General features: G+C 30.2%; 3 protein-coding genes across 3 annotated transcripts; 2 read left to right on the top strand and 1 right to left on the bottom strand.

Annotated features, from left to right (window-relative positions):
* The first annotated feature begins 3,100 nt into the window (after positions 1-3,100).
* Positions 3,101-3,478, top strand: LOC129285582 (classical arabinogalactan protein 1-like). The gene has a single exon (XM_054921326.1). It carries the CDS (start codon positions 3,101-3,103, stop codon positions 3,476-3,478), a length of 378 nt encoding a protein of 125 aa, XP_054777301.1.
* Positions 3,479-5,808: 2,330 nt separating this feature from the next.
* LOC129284877 (uncharacterized) lies at positions 5,809-8,558 on the bottom strand. Its single transcript, XM_054920371.1, has 5 exons — positions 8,111-8,558; positions 7,956-8,018; positions 7,760-7,839; positions 6,989-7,191; positions 5,809-6,068 (listed from the first exon to the last, which is right to left on the bottom strand). The coding sequence occupies exons 1-5, from the start codon at positions 8,332-8,334 to the stop codon at positions 5,976-5,978; spliced, it is 663 nt and encodes a 220-aa protein (XP_054776346.1). The 5' UTR covers positions 8,335-8,558; the 3' UTR covers positions 5,809-5,975.
* A 3,451-nt stretch (positions 8,559-12,009) lies between these two features.
* Positions 12,010-13,671, top strand: LOC129285126 (E3 ubiquitin-protein ligase RING1-like). The gene has a single exon (XM_054920687.1). It carries the CDS (start codon positions 12,211-12,213, stop codon positions 13,318-13,320), a length of 1,110 nt encoding a protein of 369 aa, XP_054776662.1. The 5' UTR covers positions 12,010-12,210; the 3' UTR covers positions 13,321-13,671.
* The last annotated feature ends 1,639 nt before the right edge of the window (positions 13,672-15,310 follow it).

Genomic DNA, 15,310 nt, shown 5'->3' with positions numbered 1-15,310 from the left:
TAAATTGTATTATTTTAATCATGATCGATTTACCACCAGTTCAACCCTTGGTTTAACCCCGATTAAACCACCAACCCGTGACCTAGTGCCATGACCGGTCCGATTTTATATACCTTGGTAAAAATGTACGCGCACCTAGCTATGGTGCCTCTTTTTGCCACGAATCCTTACAAAATTAAGAAAAATGCAAAGGATGTATTTGAAGAGAATACATTAGGAAAAATTTAAAATTTTAATTCAATTTAGGGGATAAAAGTAAAAATAAAGTCAACTTCAAAAAAATTAAAATACAGTTCATTTATTATGCAAAATCACTAGTTGTTAATTTTTTTATTTCACTTGTAAATTACATTTATTTGTTAAATAAGCAATAATATTAGTTATTAATTTACTAACTTTACTTATCAATTTACTAACATCAATTATAAATTATAAGACCTATCAATAATTTACAACTGATATTAGTAAATTACAAGACTGTCATTAATTTAAAATTAATTTTAGTAAATTAACAAGTAAAGTTAACAATTTAATAACTGGTGTTGCTACTTATAATTAAACAACTGATGTCAAATCTTATATAATTACTAATATATCAACTCATGCAATTTACAACTCATATTATTAAATTAATAAGTAAATTAAGAAAATTAATAACTAATGATTCTGTATAAAAGTTGAAGGATATTTTGATTCTTTTACAATTGAAAGTATTTTTACTTTTATTTTTTTGAATTGAACTAAAATTTTAAATTTTTTTAAGATCCACTAATAATTATATCACATCCTTGATTTTTATTTGAAATTCTCCCAATGCACTAATCCAAAGGAAAAGAAAAGGTAATACAATAACTCCCACATCTTATTATGAGATGAGAATATCATGCCAATGCAATATCTACATTTTGTCACACTTTTTTTATGGGTTAATGGGAAATTTAGCTCTTAAATTATAAGTTGAAGAATATCAGGAACCCTACATTTCTTTTTTGTACAATGCTATTTCTCAACTTTTAAAAATAGTACAATATATTTTCTATCATTAATAAAAGTTAATTTTATTTGTTAATTGATCAAAAAATGACAAAAAGCATTAAGAAAAGTATCAAAAACTTACAAATAAGGACCCAAAAAAGTACCAAAAAAGATCAAGAAAAATTCATCATTCCTTTTTATAATTTTAAGGTTATTTTTTAATCAATTTATAGTCAATATTAACTTTAATTAACAGTAAGAGTTACATTTTATTGTTTTTAAAAATTAAAAGAGAACATTACACAAAAAGAAGTTTAGAATCTCAAAGATTCCTAGACTTATAGTTTAGAGGCCAAATTATTATTTAACCTTGTTTTTAATACATTCATCGCACCATGTTCTCTTTAAATGCATAGAACTAAAGATAGATGAGCAAATTATTTTATGAACTTTAAATTCAATAGCATAAAAAATATTAAACTTGTTTATTGTATAAATTATTTTTAAAATTTTTGAAAACAGTATAATTTAGTCCTTGTTGTTAATAAAAGTTAATTTTTTCAATTAGTTAGTTAATTAGAAAATGACTTCAAAAATTATAGAAAATAATCAAAAAATTTAAGAAAAGAATCCAAAAATTATAGACAATGATAAAGAAACTATAAAAAAGTACCAAATTTGGTCTTTTTATGTAATTTTTAAAATTATTTTATGTAATTTTTTAGATCCTTTCTTTTATCAATTAATGGTTAAAATTAATTTTATTTAACAATAGGGTCAAATTATATCATTTTTAATAAAAAAATAATTTGTAGAATAAATAGGTTTAAATTTTATAATGTTACTAAGCTTAAAGTTTAAAAATAATTTACTCATTTATGCTATAATTAACTATGCTCTTTATCGGATCCGTTTGAAGCTTTGAATATTTGACCTTCTTAAGTTCTTCCTCGATATTTCTTGGGCTACGGTACGAGACCAAAAATGCAAAGGAGTTGCCGCCCCGTGATTAACGTTATTGTTCCTCTAAAGTAAGACGCGTTTCCTTCTAATTCTTCCAAACGCAAAAGAGTGAGAAGATAATATTCGTGCCCCCTTACTTACTCATCAAGGTGTGAGAGGATAATTTCATTGTTATGATCTTGAATGACCTACCATTTGAGTGTAGAGATTTTTTATCAAAAACCTTGATTTAGTTTTTATTTATACTCCTCCCTCTCATTTTATAAAATATTTTTAAAAATGATTTAATATCTTAAAATATAAAATATTTTTTAAAAAAATACATTTCATTAATAATGATTATTCCGATACATTATGTCTCATTATTTCATTCATTAAATAATTTTTTCCTTTGTCTCTTATTAATAAAAGATACTTTAAAAAGTTTATAAAAAATTAAAATTGTAAACTATACTCCCTCCGTTCAAAAATTTAAAACATTTTTAATCATTTAAGGTGTAATTATTACTTTTTTTTAAAAGTGATCCTATTAATAATAACTTTTTATTTATTGTAGGGTATTTAATAGTGATAAATATGAAAAGATAAGGTTAGTAGGAAAATAAGTAACTATTTTATTAGGGTGAGATTCAATTAAAAATACTTTATATTTTTAAACAAATGAGTACTATTTAATAAATTTCATTAGTAAATAATTATGTCAAAAAATATTTTTAAATTAAAATAAAGGAGAATTTTTTAAAAAAAAAATGGAGAGACAATCCCACCTTCTTGGATCCCCCATTTCTTTCACTCTTCCCAATTTCTTGACCGTTGCCTCCCTCTCATATTTCATCCAACGGCTCTCCCTCACCCTACTTCACGTGGACGCTCACGATCCACCCAACTAGCGTCTCACTATCATCATTTCCCCACGCGCTTACTTTGAAATATGGACCGCGTGACCTTTCCCCCACGACGTGCCGATCATAAAATCACGCGATCCAACGGTCATTCTCATCCCCGCACACGCATCTTCGTTTCTACTTCCCGACTATAAATACTCCCCCTCTGTTCTGTCTTTCTTCATTCTCACTATCTCTGTGTCAGTTAGTGCTTCTTCTTTCTTCTTCTCCTCTCTGTTATTCTTTGTTTTGTCGTCTTCTTTCTCTACCTCTGAGAAATGGCTCACGCGATCACTGTGATTCTGATGGTGCTCATGGCGCTGTTCGTCTTCTCTGCCGTCGCGCAATCCCCGGCTCAGTCTCCCAAGGCAGCGACGACTCCCTCACCGAAGAATTCTCCGTCGCCGGCCTCTACTCCTTCTTCCACCGCGACTTCACCGGCTGTTTCTCCCTCTCCGACGAGTGCGAGCTCTCCTCCTTCGCCTCCAGCATCTTCTCCGTCTCCTTCTCCATCGCCTGCCGCCGATACTCCTCCTTCGATCGCGGAGCCTCCTTCTGAGGCTCCGGCGCCTTCCGAGAACGGTGCTGCTTCGGATCGCTTTGCCGTCGCCGGATCTGTTGCCTTTGGCATCGCCGCAGCTGCTTTGTTCATGTAAAGCGCCGCATTGTGGAACTCCAACGTCACCCACTACTTCGGGATTGATCAGTGTTTAGATTATTCACTGTTTTTCTTCTTTTAATTTTTATTTGTAGTGTTTATTTCCCATACTTGTTGATCATTTCGTTTTTATACAGTGTGATAGATGATATTCCATATTCTACTTATAGAATATTTCTTCCAATTTCATCTCATAAATCTAACCCCTTGTCATCAAATATAATTAATTAAATCCACCAAAACTACAATCAATCAATAATTAAGTAACAAAAAGAAATGGTCGTCCCTATAAGATTGAACAATTTCGTAATAATTTTATAATGTCAATTTTATAGTTTTTTTCCGTGGAATTGTTGGAGTAAAAATCCTAGAGAAGGATTATAATCCTTCTAACCTAATCTGCCTTCTCCTTTTCAAAGATATTCAATTTTGCAAAATTTAATTAACAATAATTTAAATTCAGTAGGTAACCACCAAAATATTTTTAATATTTATATACTAAATAACAGGATATGTTGATTTACAAGATATCTTCAAATATTTGCAATTTAATTTTTAATATTTGTATATTAAATATGATATCCATCAGCTTAAGAAAAAAAAAAATCTGATCACCATCTAATTAGATATGTAATATTACCCCCAACATAAAAGTAAAAAAAAAAAATCCATGATATCAAATATGTTCCAATCAAATCATACTTTCTATATTATGTTCTAATGTGCTTTTAATTTTTCTTGCGTGTTTTATGGGTCAGTAAAAGAAAATATCTGTTGGATATTTTTTCTCCTAATAAAAAAATTCAGGAAGATGTTATCACGCCAAAAAAAAAAAAAGTGATCGCTTATTATTATCATTTGCGACACGGAGTGTGAAAAGTTTTACTCCCAATTCTTTCTATTTAAAGTAAGTATGCGCCAAAAAAATAAAGAAAATAAATTGAAATCCGATTTCGTAATCTGATTTTTGAGAGATTGCTTCGAATATTACTCAATGTAGTAGAATCATTGCATCTAGTTATTCCATTAAACAAGTTAATTAAGTTGGATTGAGCTTTCTATTGTGATAGTTCCAAAAAGAAATGAAACTTAAAAAAAAAAGTGAATTTATGGATATAAAAATACTCCTCTCAATATTTTTTTTGGTAACAGAAAAAAGTATTAATTTTTTATTGCATACATGAATCTTCTATTCAAAACAATGTTATTTAAGATCATGTTCTGAGGCTTTTTTTTTTTTTTAACTAGATTCAACCTAGTAAAAATATTGTTAACGTAGATAATTAATAATATGATATATACTCTATATAGTAAGTATTATATGACATTTTTAACTGTAATCTATACCCTAATAAATTAATTAGTGATATTTAAAATTATATTTTTTTATATTTATCCTTATTTAATAAATTACCTCAATTAAAAAATTTTATTTATGATATCCATAATTAAGGGAATTTTTAGAAAAAAATCAAATTAATTACACTTTGAAAAAACTAAAATATTTTATATTTTTAAATATAATTTTAAGGAAAAATTGCCTTATAATTTACATGTTCCACGTCTAACTCGTAAAAAATACATTACTTAAGTTACTTTTTAAGTAATATTTGATTTGTTAGACGTGTAGAATTGTTTGTCATTACTTGTTAAATCTATCATGTTATTTGTTGAACATCTAACCTTTAATAAATCATTACTTGTCAAGTTATTTTTCAAATACTGTAATTGACTTGTAAAACTCATAGTATTATTTGCTATTTTCTTATTGTTACATGTTATATCCAATATGTGTCTTGTTTAATCTAATTCAAGAAATATATTTTGATTTTTTTACTTTATAATTTAATTTCAATTCAAACCAGAAATCCAAAATCCTACAATAATATTTTAAATTATTTGTGATTTGTAAATAAGTTACATTGGTAGTCCTTTGATAAAATTCTCCCTGAAAAAAAGTAATTTTGTAGTTTGGTACTAATACTTTCTATTTTTTTTAAATCAAATAACAGTATTAATAATTTATTGTTATTATCATTGTTATATAATATTTGAGTACTCAACACTACATATCTTGCATTTTATGCTGAGAAATGAGATTACCTTGGACAAAATACCTGTAACCCCTATCTTTTAAATAAATAATTTTTGGATAAATAAATAATTTTTTATATAAAAATTAATATCAAACTCAAACATGATGTAAACTTTGATTGCATAGATTCCACAGATTCAAAAAATACATAAATCACAAAATGATACGAAATGTTCAACATTAAGAAGATAAATAGACCAAGCAACAACTTTTTCCCAAAAGATACTGATCCGTGGCAAATAACATTTCGTTGTTAATTATTGAATTTTGCGTACTTTAAGAACCTTGATTACAACTGGATTATCTCCTAAATCTTATGCACAAATGTACAATATATGCATTTTTTTCTCTCACCCACCAAACAATGATGAATAATAATTAAAAAAATTAATTAATTGAATCACTTTGTGTGGGATTCTTTCTTTGAGATGTTGTCAATAATGGGTTCCACGATGGACTCCAAGTCATCCAGGTCATTCTTCACTTCATCAACCTGCGTTTTTAATTAAATCCCCAAATTAATAATTATATCAGAGATATTTCAAATTATATGTAATAATAACGAGTCAAACTTTAATAAATCTATTCAAACAGTGAAGAACACAATTTCTTAGATTGTCATAGTAAGTGTGATGTTCTGGCAAAAAAAAAAAAGTAAGTGTGATGAGTTCAGAAAAATAGTTTCTAAATCATAAATCATAAAAATGTCTAATTATATTATTTTAAATAAAAATACACAAACTGATATTTTTCTAGAGTTAAATGACAAATTTTCCCTTAAGCTACTAAACTTATTTTTTATGTAACATCTTTTTTTAACTCTTGCAAATGATACAATATTACTCTTATCATTAATAACTGTTAACTTTAATCGTTAGTTGATCAAAAAATTACATAAAAGCACCTAAAAAATTTTCTTGGTCATTATGACATGGACCCAAAAAATTATGAAAAAGGACCAATAAAGTTTTCTTGATCCATTTCTGTAATTTTTTAAAGTTTTTGGCTGTAAATTTTTTTTCAACTAATAGTTAAAATTAATTTTTATTAATAGTAAAGACGACATTATACATTTGTACTGTTTTTAAAGTTAATAGAAAATATTGTAAGAAAAATAAATTTAGAATCCTAGACATTATTGGACTTACAATTTAAGTGTGAAATTCCCCTTTAACCCATTTTTCTAACTATATTGGATACATATAGTTATTAATGACTAAACAAAATCCAAACCCATACTATATTTTACCATATAAATGTGTCATTCTTCCCTTCTTCAACGAACTAAATTTTCATTCTCATGACTGAATTAAAAAACCCAATGTTTTAAACTTTATACTCTGGGTATGGTATCGAATGGTTTAAGAGCATACATTCATGCATACATCATGTATGTTGTATGTATTAAAGTACCTTGTGAAGGAATTCTTGTGTGAGATGAGCATCATGAGCAGCTTGTTTTGAAATTTTGTCAACCATCAAAGCAGCACTTTTGAGCGTACTCTCATCTGAAAGATTCTCAGAAACATCTTCAGCCACCTTCTCTGCCATTGTTGCCACCTTCTCTACCACATTGGCTATCTTCTCTGCCTCTTCCACCACTATCTCCGCCTCTCCTGTTTCATCCCAACATTTTTCCCAACTTAATACTCTATATTTTCTGAATTTATTCAATAACAAAATACTAACATGTCAATATTCACTGTGTGTGTATATATATATGGGAATCTTGATTCTCTGTTGCAACAGCACGATGTTGCAAGGAGAAAGATAGATACATAAAATGAATGAATACTAAATATTAATTAACTCAGATGTCTGCAAAGAGAGATATACACACATGGGATAAGTGGGCCCCACATGTTAGTTAGCTCACACGACGTGATAAAGTGATGGAATAATACATATGCATAAAATAAAATCTATGACAAGTGGTATATTAAATCATGAATACTAAGTCATCTAAAGTGAAAAAAAGAGAGTACTAAGTCATCTATATTTTATTAGCTCGCATATTTATCTCTGCGTCTCCCGTTTAATCCCAACTTAATTTTCAGACTATGTATAATATATAGAGAAAATAAGTCCAATTAAGAAAAAATAACTGTTATTTCCTGACATAGGACACAATCCAAAAGCCAAGCATTGAAGGGGTTAATGTAAGAAATGAATAAGCATGCATACCTTCTATTCTCCTCAGCTTTTGCCAATTATTACTGAAAGCTATCAAGAAGGAAAGTGCAGAACCAAAAACCCATCTCAGCCTGCAAATTCATAAGCTAATTAAATACAACCAAATCACTGTATTCTCATGTATATCCATATCATAACATTCATAACTTCGTAGAGTGCACTAATCTTCTCTTTCAGAAATTCATACCAGCCAGAGAAACTGAAGCTTGCAGAAGAAGCAACTGGTGATTTAACCTTGACACTCTTTCCTCTTCAAAAATTCAGAACAGAAACTCAATATTCAGACACAGGTTTATCTGAAGATGCCAAGCAAAATCAAGACTTTGGTGAATATATTCTTACCCATTTGAATCAGAACCTGTGCTTCCATTGGTGCTGAAAAAGTTTACACCAGGATGCATCCAAAACCCACTTCCAAGCTTTGATCCTGAGATTATCAAACTATTTCTTTGAAACCTTTCATGGTTGGGTTCAAATCTGGTGTTTCTGGTAGGGCCAAGAATCTGAAGAACATGTCTGAAATTCTGAGTCAGCCAGGAACCTGATCTGGATGACATGGTCAGCATCAGTTTGATTTCTTCTAAAAAGTCTTCAAAGGTAGGAGAAAATGATAAATGGGGATGTCTGTGACAAAAGTCAGAACCGAATCAGCTTATAAAGATTCCAACTTTTGTGTTTGTCTGATAAGAAAATGAAGGAAAAAAGAGGGAAAGTGGGGAGGAAAACAGGGTGGGATTTTTTTTTTGGGCCTTTCTGATATGAATTTGGTTACTCCAAGCAAAGAAAACACCTTAAGCGATCTCTGTCATTTGTGTTTCCTTGTAAGTTACAACTTCCTGGGTTTTAAGGAAAGCCAGGCTCTCACACTTTCAAATTTCATTTCCTTGTTGATATGTTCATTTAATTTGTATATTTAGTCCAATAGATTAGTTTAATCTTAAATCATTCAAGAGAAACATGGAATGTATGAGTTTTACTTTGACATAGTTCTTTCTTCAGGGTTTTTGTTTGTGAGGTGTTCATTTTGAACGTTGACTTGGTCATTTGGAATTGGGCCTAAGCTGAAAGTGGGCCTATGATCTACTTTGGGCCTGATATTTTGGGTTTGGCCCAAGGTACTTGAAGGCCATGAAAACTTGGGTTGAGTCCTGACCAGGTCCAAGGTTGAAGAGCTCAAATTAAAGTCAGCTCTATAGTTTTGGATCTATACTATATGAAAAAAATAGTGATGTAGAAAATATTATTAAATAAAATACATATTTCTTACCTGAACAAATAAATATAAATTCCTCTTTCTAAAATTCATATTCTATTTCTTCTATATATTTCTCACAATATTACATGCGATTAATTTGTGACAGTAGAAGATTTCGATTTTAGACTCACAAAACAATACTAGATATAGTTTTTAAGTATTTTGTAATTATATTTTTTGAATCAATAGGGGATAAGTTTAGTGCAAGAGGGTAGTCCTTAACAATTTGACAAATGAAGTTCAAATCTCCATTGAAGGAGGTGCCTATGTCTTGAACAAGATTGTTTTTATGTGAGAAATAAAAAAAATATTTTTTTGATAAAAATAATTATTTATTTTTTAAAAATCAACATTATATTAAAATATTTGTTTTTTGAAAAATAATCTTTGATATGTATGTCTTCAATAAAAAATTTGACAAAAACCTATTTAAATATTTTCTTTTGTTTTGAATAAATTTTCCCCGGAATAGAATAATCTTTTTGAATAAATTAATAGTCAATACTTCAAAAAGAAAAAAAAAAAAATAAATGAAAAACTCAATTATTAGAAAATTCAGAATAAATTAATAATAATAACTTTTGTTTTATCTCTTCTCACTTTCATCTGTTGTAGATAAAACTTCTTAATTAAGAATTCAAAAATTGTTTTTCTGTTTTTTTTTTTAAATAAAGTCTCTAAGGGCATTTGATAAGCCGGAATAATTATAAAAAGCTCAAAGCAATCACTTAGCTATAGCCTATAATGCTATATATAAAAATCATACAGTAATAAAACACCAACAAAGATTCATCACAATCTAACTGCATCTACAGTGTAATTATATTATTATTATTCTTATTATTATTGCTACTACTTTTATAACGCAAAGGATAGGCTTTACCAACAGTAAATGTTATCTTTTTAGAGTTACTCAAGGCAAAAATAGAACTCTTTCAACTAAATTAATTTATATATATATATATATATATATAAGAATTGAAATTTGAATCTCCAATAACTTAATTAATTAATGAGAGTTCATATTAGATACATCAATTTGAGTTAGTTATTCATTATTATTAGATTTGATAAAAGATGAAAAGTCTAATGCATGATATTCTTTGGACATCAAAGTGAAGAACCTTATTGTTTTTTTTTTTTTTTTGGTGTGGGGGGGGGGGGGGTGGGGGAATAAGAGAACCTTATCATTTTCCCCAATAGATCTCAGTATCCCACCAATTCACCAACTACAAATATTTTGTGGTCGTAGTGTGCTTTGTAGTTTGCTGTCAACTGTTTTTGGAGCATCCAAAAAATGGAACTTTTTTGCTTGCATTGTGAAAAAGTCTTATCAGCATCACTATCAAAGTGCCTTGCATTGCGTCTTTTGACTTTTTCTCAACTTTTTGCCTCTCTAAGAAAAAGCCTTTACTTTTCCTTCCACACACAATCAATTTTTAATTTGCGTCAGCTAAACCCCCTTCTCAACCACTTATTAAATTATTGAGTACTCCAAAAGAGAATTAAGGGCAAGTTTGTTTAAAATAAAAAATGATTTTGTACAAAAAAAAAGATTTTAGTTAGGCTAAACATGAGGAAATTGTAAGGCTATGGGGGAAAAATTTTGGTTTTGTGTTAAATATGAAAAAAAAAAGTTAGATTGACCATTGATTTTAGTTAGGATTTGAAAAAAAAAAAGCTTGTTAAGTAATTAATTCTCTCCTAAAAATAACTTGTTAAGCAAGTTATATTATAACTATCCATGATTTTAATTTTACCAAAAAAAAAAAACAACTATCCATGATTTTAAATAAATCCTAACCGTTTTGAGGTGTTTAAAAAAATTATTTCTTGTGCTAAATATGATTTATTTGTTTTCTTTAAATAACGAAACTTTGTTCAAAACAATCAACCTCACATGTCGTCAAGCTGATAGATACAAAAAGACTTGCCTTACTTTTATCATAAGCTAATAAGTAATATCAAATATCAATCGAAATAAAATTTATATTAGTGTATAATAAACTATATAGTAATTTAGTGCTTGAATCAAACTCAGGCTATAAAAATAGGATTGACCCAAAACTTAGTACTTGAATCAAACCCAGGCCTTTAATGTGTTGGTTTCAGCGTTCACTATGTATTATAGCATCATGGATATATTTACTTGAACTTTGTTTTTTTTTTTTTACTTAGATAATTTGATGACATGGCATGCTACTCTAACATGACGGCTAACATTACTCCAAATCAATTATAAGGTTGGAATTTTTATAAGTTTAACTGTTTAGAATTAAAAATATACCAAAAATGAACTTAGGGTTTAAATCTTTCTTTCTTGAGCCTATAATTTAAAATTCAAATTATCATTTAATTTGTTTTGAGAAACGTCTTTCCATTTTTACTTATGTTGGTTCATGTGCACAGTTTAAGTAATTATCCATAAAAAAAATATGAGTGTCAAGTGTGGATAATAAAAACACGCATTATGTAAAAAAAAAAAAAATCTAATTCCTATTTTTTTTTGTAGTTGTGGATTATAATAAAACTAGAAAAAAAGTCGTTTTTGCCTAAGATTTTTTAAAAAATTGAAATTTCTTAATTTTCATGATATACTCTTCCCATTCAGTATCACAAGAAAATTTTTCTAAATTTATTTTAAAAAGTAGAAGACATTATAGATTTTTCAAGATGTAATTAATATAAATTTTTAAAAATATCTTTAATTAGAGATGTAATCAATAAAAGTTTTTAATTAAAACTTAACAGCTTATAAAAATAAAAATAAATATAAAAAAATAAAATTTTAAATATCATTAACTAATTTATTATAATTAAAAATATAAATTATTTAAAAATATTTTATAATATAAGTAGAATAAGTGCACCGGCAATGTCATGTTGGTGTCAAGTTATGGAGATGGACATGGGCCGAGAAGGAGGAGATAAGGACAAGTGGGTCCAAATCCACCGACGTTGGCCGCCATTGAAGATGAAACCTCAAGCCAACTCCTTAAAGTCAAACATTCAACGCGCAAATATCATTACCATCATCTCTCACACACACCCCGTTTTCAAAGTTCTTAATCTTTGAATTGAACAAAACCAAACCAAAGCTTCGTCTTCCTCGATCCTTTCCTTGCCCAATCTCACCCTCCTCCTCCTCTTCTTCCTCCTCCACTGATGCGCTCTTTCTCTCTCTCTCATGGGCCTCCATCACCGCAAGATTCTCGAACAAATCTGTTATCTCTACTGCAACATGAAAGATTCCTCTCCTTGTTACAGCTCTGATTGCAAGGCTTGTGTCGTCAAGTGCTCCTCCTCCGTCTACCCGCCGATTTCCTACTCTCCACCGACACCTGTGTCCTTCGACGACTATGCTGGTCTCGATGATCCACGAAAAATCCACCGCAAGATCTCCACCTGGTTGACCGTCGTTATCGCTATTCTCGCCGCCGCTTTTTTCGCCCTCCTCTGCTTCGCAGTCTACCGCCGGTTCTGCTCCGGCCGTTTCAGGAGAAGGAATTCGGAGACGGAGGAGGATCCGCGGGGAGATTTTCTCGACGAAGAGGAGGGTCCTGTGGTGGATCATCCCATATGGTATATTCGAACCCCTGGTCTTCAACAATCGATCATTTCTGCGATTACTGTGTGTAAATACAAGAAAGGCGAAGGGTTGATTGAAGGAACTGAGTGCTCTGTTTGTCTGAGTGAGTTTGAAGAAGACGAGAATCTCAGGCTTTTGCCCAAGTGTAATCACGCTTTTCATCTCCCTTGTATTGATACCTGGCTCCGATCTCACACCAATTGCCCCATGTGCCGAGCTCCGATCGTCACCAACCCCGCCACGGTGATCGCCTCGCCGGAGCCGAATACTGTTAATCCGACTGATTCAGAACAACCCCAGATGGAAACTGTTGAAAATGGAAGTGAAAATAGTGGGGTTGTTGAGAACAGTGATGGTGAACTGAGAAACAGAGATGAGGAGGAAGAAGGAAGAAGGAGAGAAACGGTGGATGAAGAAGAGGTTGAGAATTTGCAGCCAAGAAGAAGATCTGTGTCTCTGGATTCTTCAGCTGTAGAGAAGATCAATCGTATTCTTGCTAGAGCTAATAATAATACTGCTGTGTGTTCAGTAGGCTCATCTTCATCGAAGAGGGTTTCCAAAAGTGGGTCTTCTTCCTTCAGGATGAAGTCTCTTCAGATTGTTGCAGGCACTTCAATGAAGAGATCTCGTTCCTACAATGGCAAACATGTACATCCTTGGTACAGTCGAAGCCAGAGGAAGCCAAGTGCTCCTATTAGAAGCTTTTGATGATTTTTGGCCTTCCATGTAAGGTGAGTCATCTCAGGCTCAGCAGCACATGTATGGAATGTGAGAGAGAGAGAGAGAGAGAGAGAGAGAGAGAGAGTAAACAAAACAGACAGACAGAAACCAATGTTTGATTCTTCTTGTTCTATATGTGTTCCTCGATCCAGACATGTACTGGGAAACTGGAGTGATTCTGTTGTGTTAACTCTCAACAAAGGTGAGAGAGATCAAGGAAGTTGTAAGTTTTATTCCTTGATGCATCAAAATAAGCCATGTGATGCGGAAAGTGTATGATATAGCAATAGCAGAAACCAAAATTTACTCATATAATGAGGTTTATGATACCTTTGCCAATTTTGTTTCATAAAGCTGTATTTATGATGTATAATTGCATGATTATCTTGGTTTTCTAGAGCCAAAGTTCACACACTATTAAGCCATTCTCCAAACTCCAAGTGATGATGCTACTTACCTGAGAGTGTCTCTTGAATTTCTCATCTGACAGAGTTTATTAGTGATTGTTGTTGTCTATATGAGATATTGTGTTAATAGTAAACTCTTCGGCTGGAAGAAAGAATGAGATTGATGAATGAAACAAAAGAGTGAAGTCAAATGCTTAGGTAAAAGTTAGGCAACTCAGCAGGCAAATTCAGTAAATATCATTGACAGTTTTAGTTTGAGAGTTAATTCAAATTCAGAAACCACAGGAAAGAGCCCAAGGTTACAGATTCAGCGTCCCATGGATTTTCAGAAGCGTGTTTGTGGGGAACAAGAAAAGGAAAAGGGAAAAAAAGGAAGAAAAGAAGGGAGAAGAAGAGTTAGGTGTTGTTGAATTAATTATAATTAGATTATTGACAAAATTTTCTGAAAGATGAGTTGAGAATATTAATTTAAATTATTACAAATTTAAAAATTTCAATTGTAAATAAGATATTTGCGTTTTAAATATTATTAAAATTGTATTGATCTTGGACCATGAATCCTGAAATTTCATTATACGGTTAAGGGATTGAATTAAAATTATATTTTAGTAGAAAATGACCAATCATTTGGAGCATCACAACTGGTGACGGAAATCAGACCTTCACTGTCGAAGTTCTGGCTACTGGATCAAGCTACCAACACTTAATTATATAATGCAAAAATTTATGTATGTAAAAGCTTAGATTTTAAACTACTTGCTTCTTCCAATGTAGACATGACTTGTTAAAATCTTGACATTAATAAAAAGACCATTTCGGTCATTAAAAACGAAAAAAGGAAGAAGGCGGCCATTTCGATATCCTTACAAGAATAAGGTGGATGCTCTCATACAAATTCGAAAAAAGAAGGCAATTTTCCTAAGCCTTAACTCATTGTCTTGAAAATTTTGGGATTTGTCTCATAAGTTTTTCACTAGATACTAATAGTATTGTTAACTTTTAATTAATTAGGAGTATTCATGAGACGGAATGAGATCGGGACAGTGTCCCATCCCGTGTCCTGTCCCATTAGGAATTGGGATGGGACTGGAATGAGATCAGACGTTCCACCATTTCGATAAATCAGATAATGTCGAAGAAAGATCTGGATAATAATATTTATTAAAATTTTGAATCATATAATTTATTAAGTTTAAAATTAAAATAACACAAGTACATAAATTATAACAATTTAAAAATTATTGAATTACATTAATCACAACTGTATATTATGATAGCAATTACAAGTGATTTTTAGATTATAAGAGCAACAACAATAGGCAAGCTAAATATAATATCAAATCATTATTCTTTTACTTTAGTTGAGATGTGCTAAGTTAATTATTTTTTCAAAAATGAAACAAGAAATACAATATAAATAAAAATTATTAAATGGATAGATATAAAAATAAATTGTATTAATATAATTAATATATTGTAAAGAAAAATATCGCCCTATTTACTTTATATCATTGAAATTATCAATATAAAACACTTTAGTTTTATATAAGAATTGCAAGTATTGAAATAAT

This window comes from Prosopis cineraria, unplaced genomic scaffold, assembly GCF_029017545.1.
Source record: "Prosopis cineraria cultivar Desert tree isolate PC_DT_omini unplaced genomic scaffold, ASM2901754v1 PC11, whole genome shotgun sequence".
Classification (NCBI taxonomy): Eukaryota; Viridiplantae; Streptophyta; class Magnoliopsida; order Fabales; family Fabaceae; genus Prosopis; species Prosopis cineraria.
This window is presented reverse-complemented; position numbering and strand designations above follow the sequence as displayed.

Bases quoted from the DNA above. Each gene is read 5' to 3' on its own strand.
- LOC129285126 (XM_054920687.1), top strand. From the start codon at position 12,211: ATGGGCCTCCATCACCGCAAGATTCTCGAACAAATCTGTTATCTCTAC.
- LOC129284877 (XM_054920371.1), bottom strand. From the start codon at position 8,334: ATGCTGACCATGTCATCCAGATCAGGTTCCTGGCTGACTCAGAATTTC. The intron at 8,019-8,110 runs GTAAGAATATAT...GAATTTTTGAAG, and splicing joins ACAGGTTCTGATTCAAATGG to AGGAAAGAGTGTCAAGGTTA. The intron at 7,192-7,759 runs GTATGCATGCTT...GGGATGAAACAG, and splicing joins AAAGCTGAGGAGAATAGAAG to GAGAGGCGGAGATAGTGGTG.
- LOC129285582 (XM_054921326.1), top strand. From the start codon at position 3,101: ATGGCTCACGCGATCACTGTGATTCTGATGGTGCTCATGGCGCTGTTC.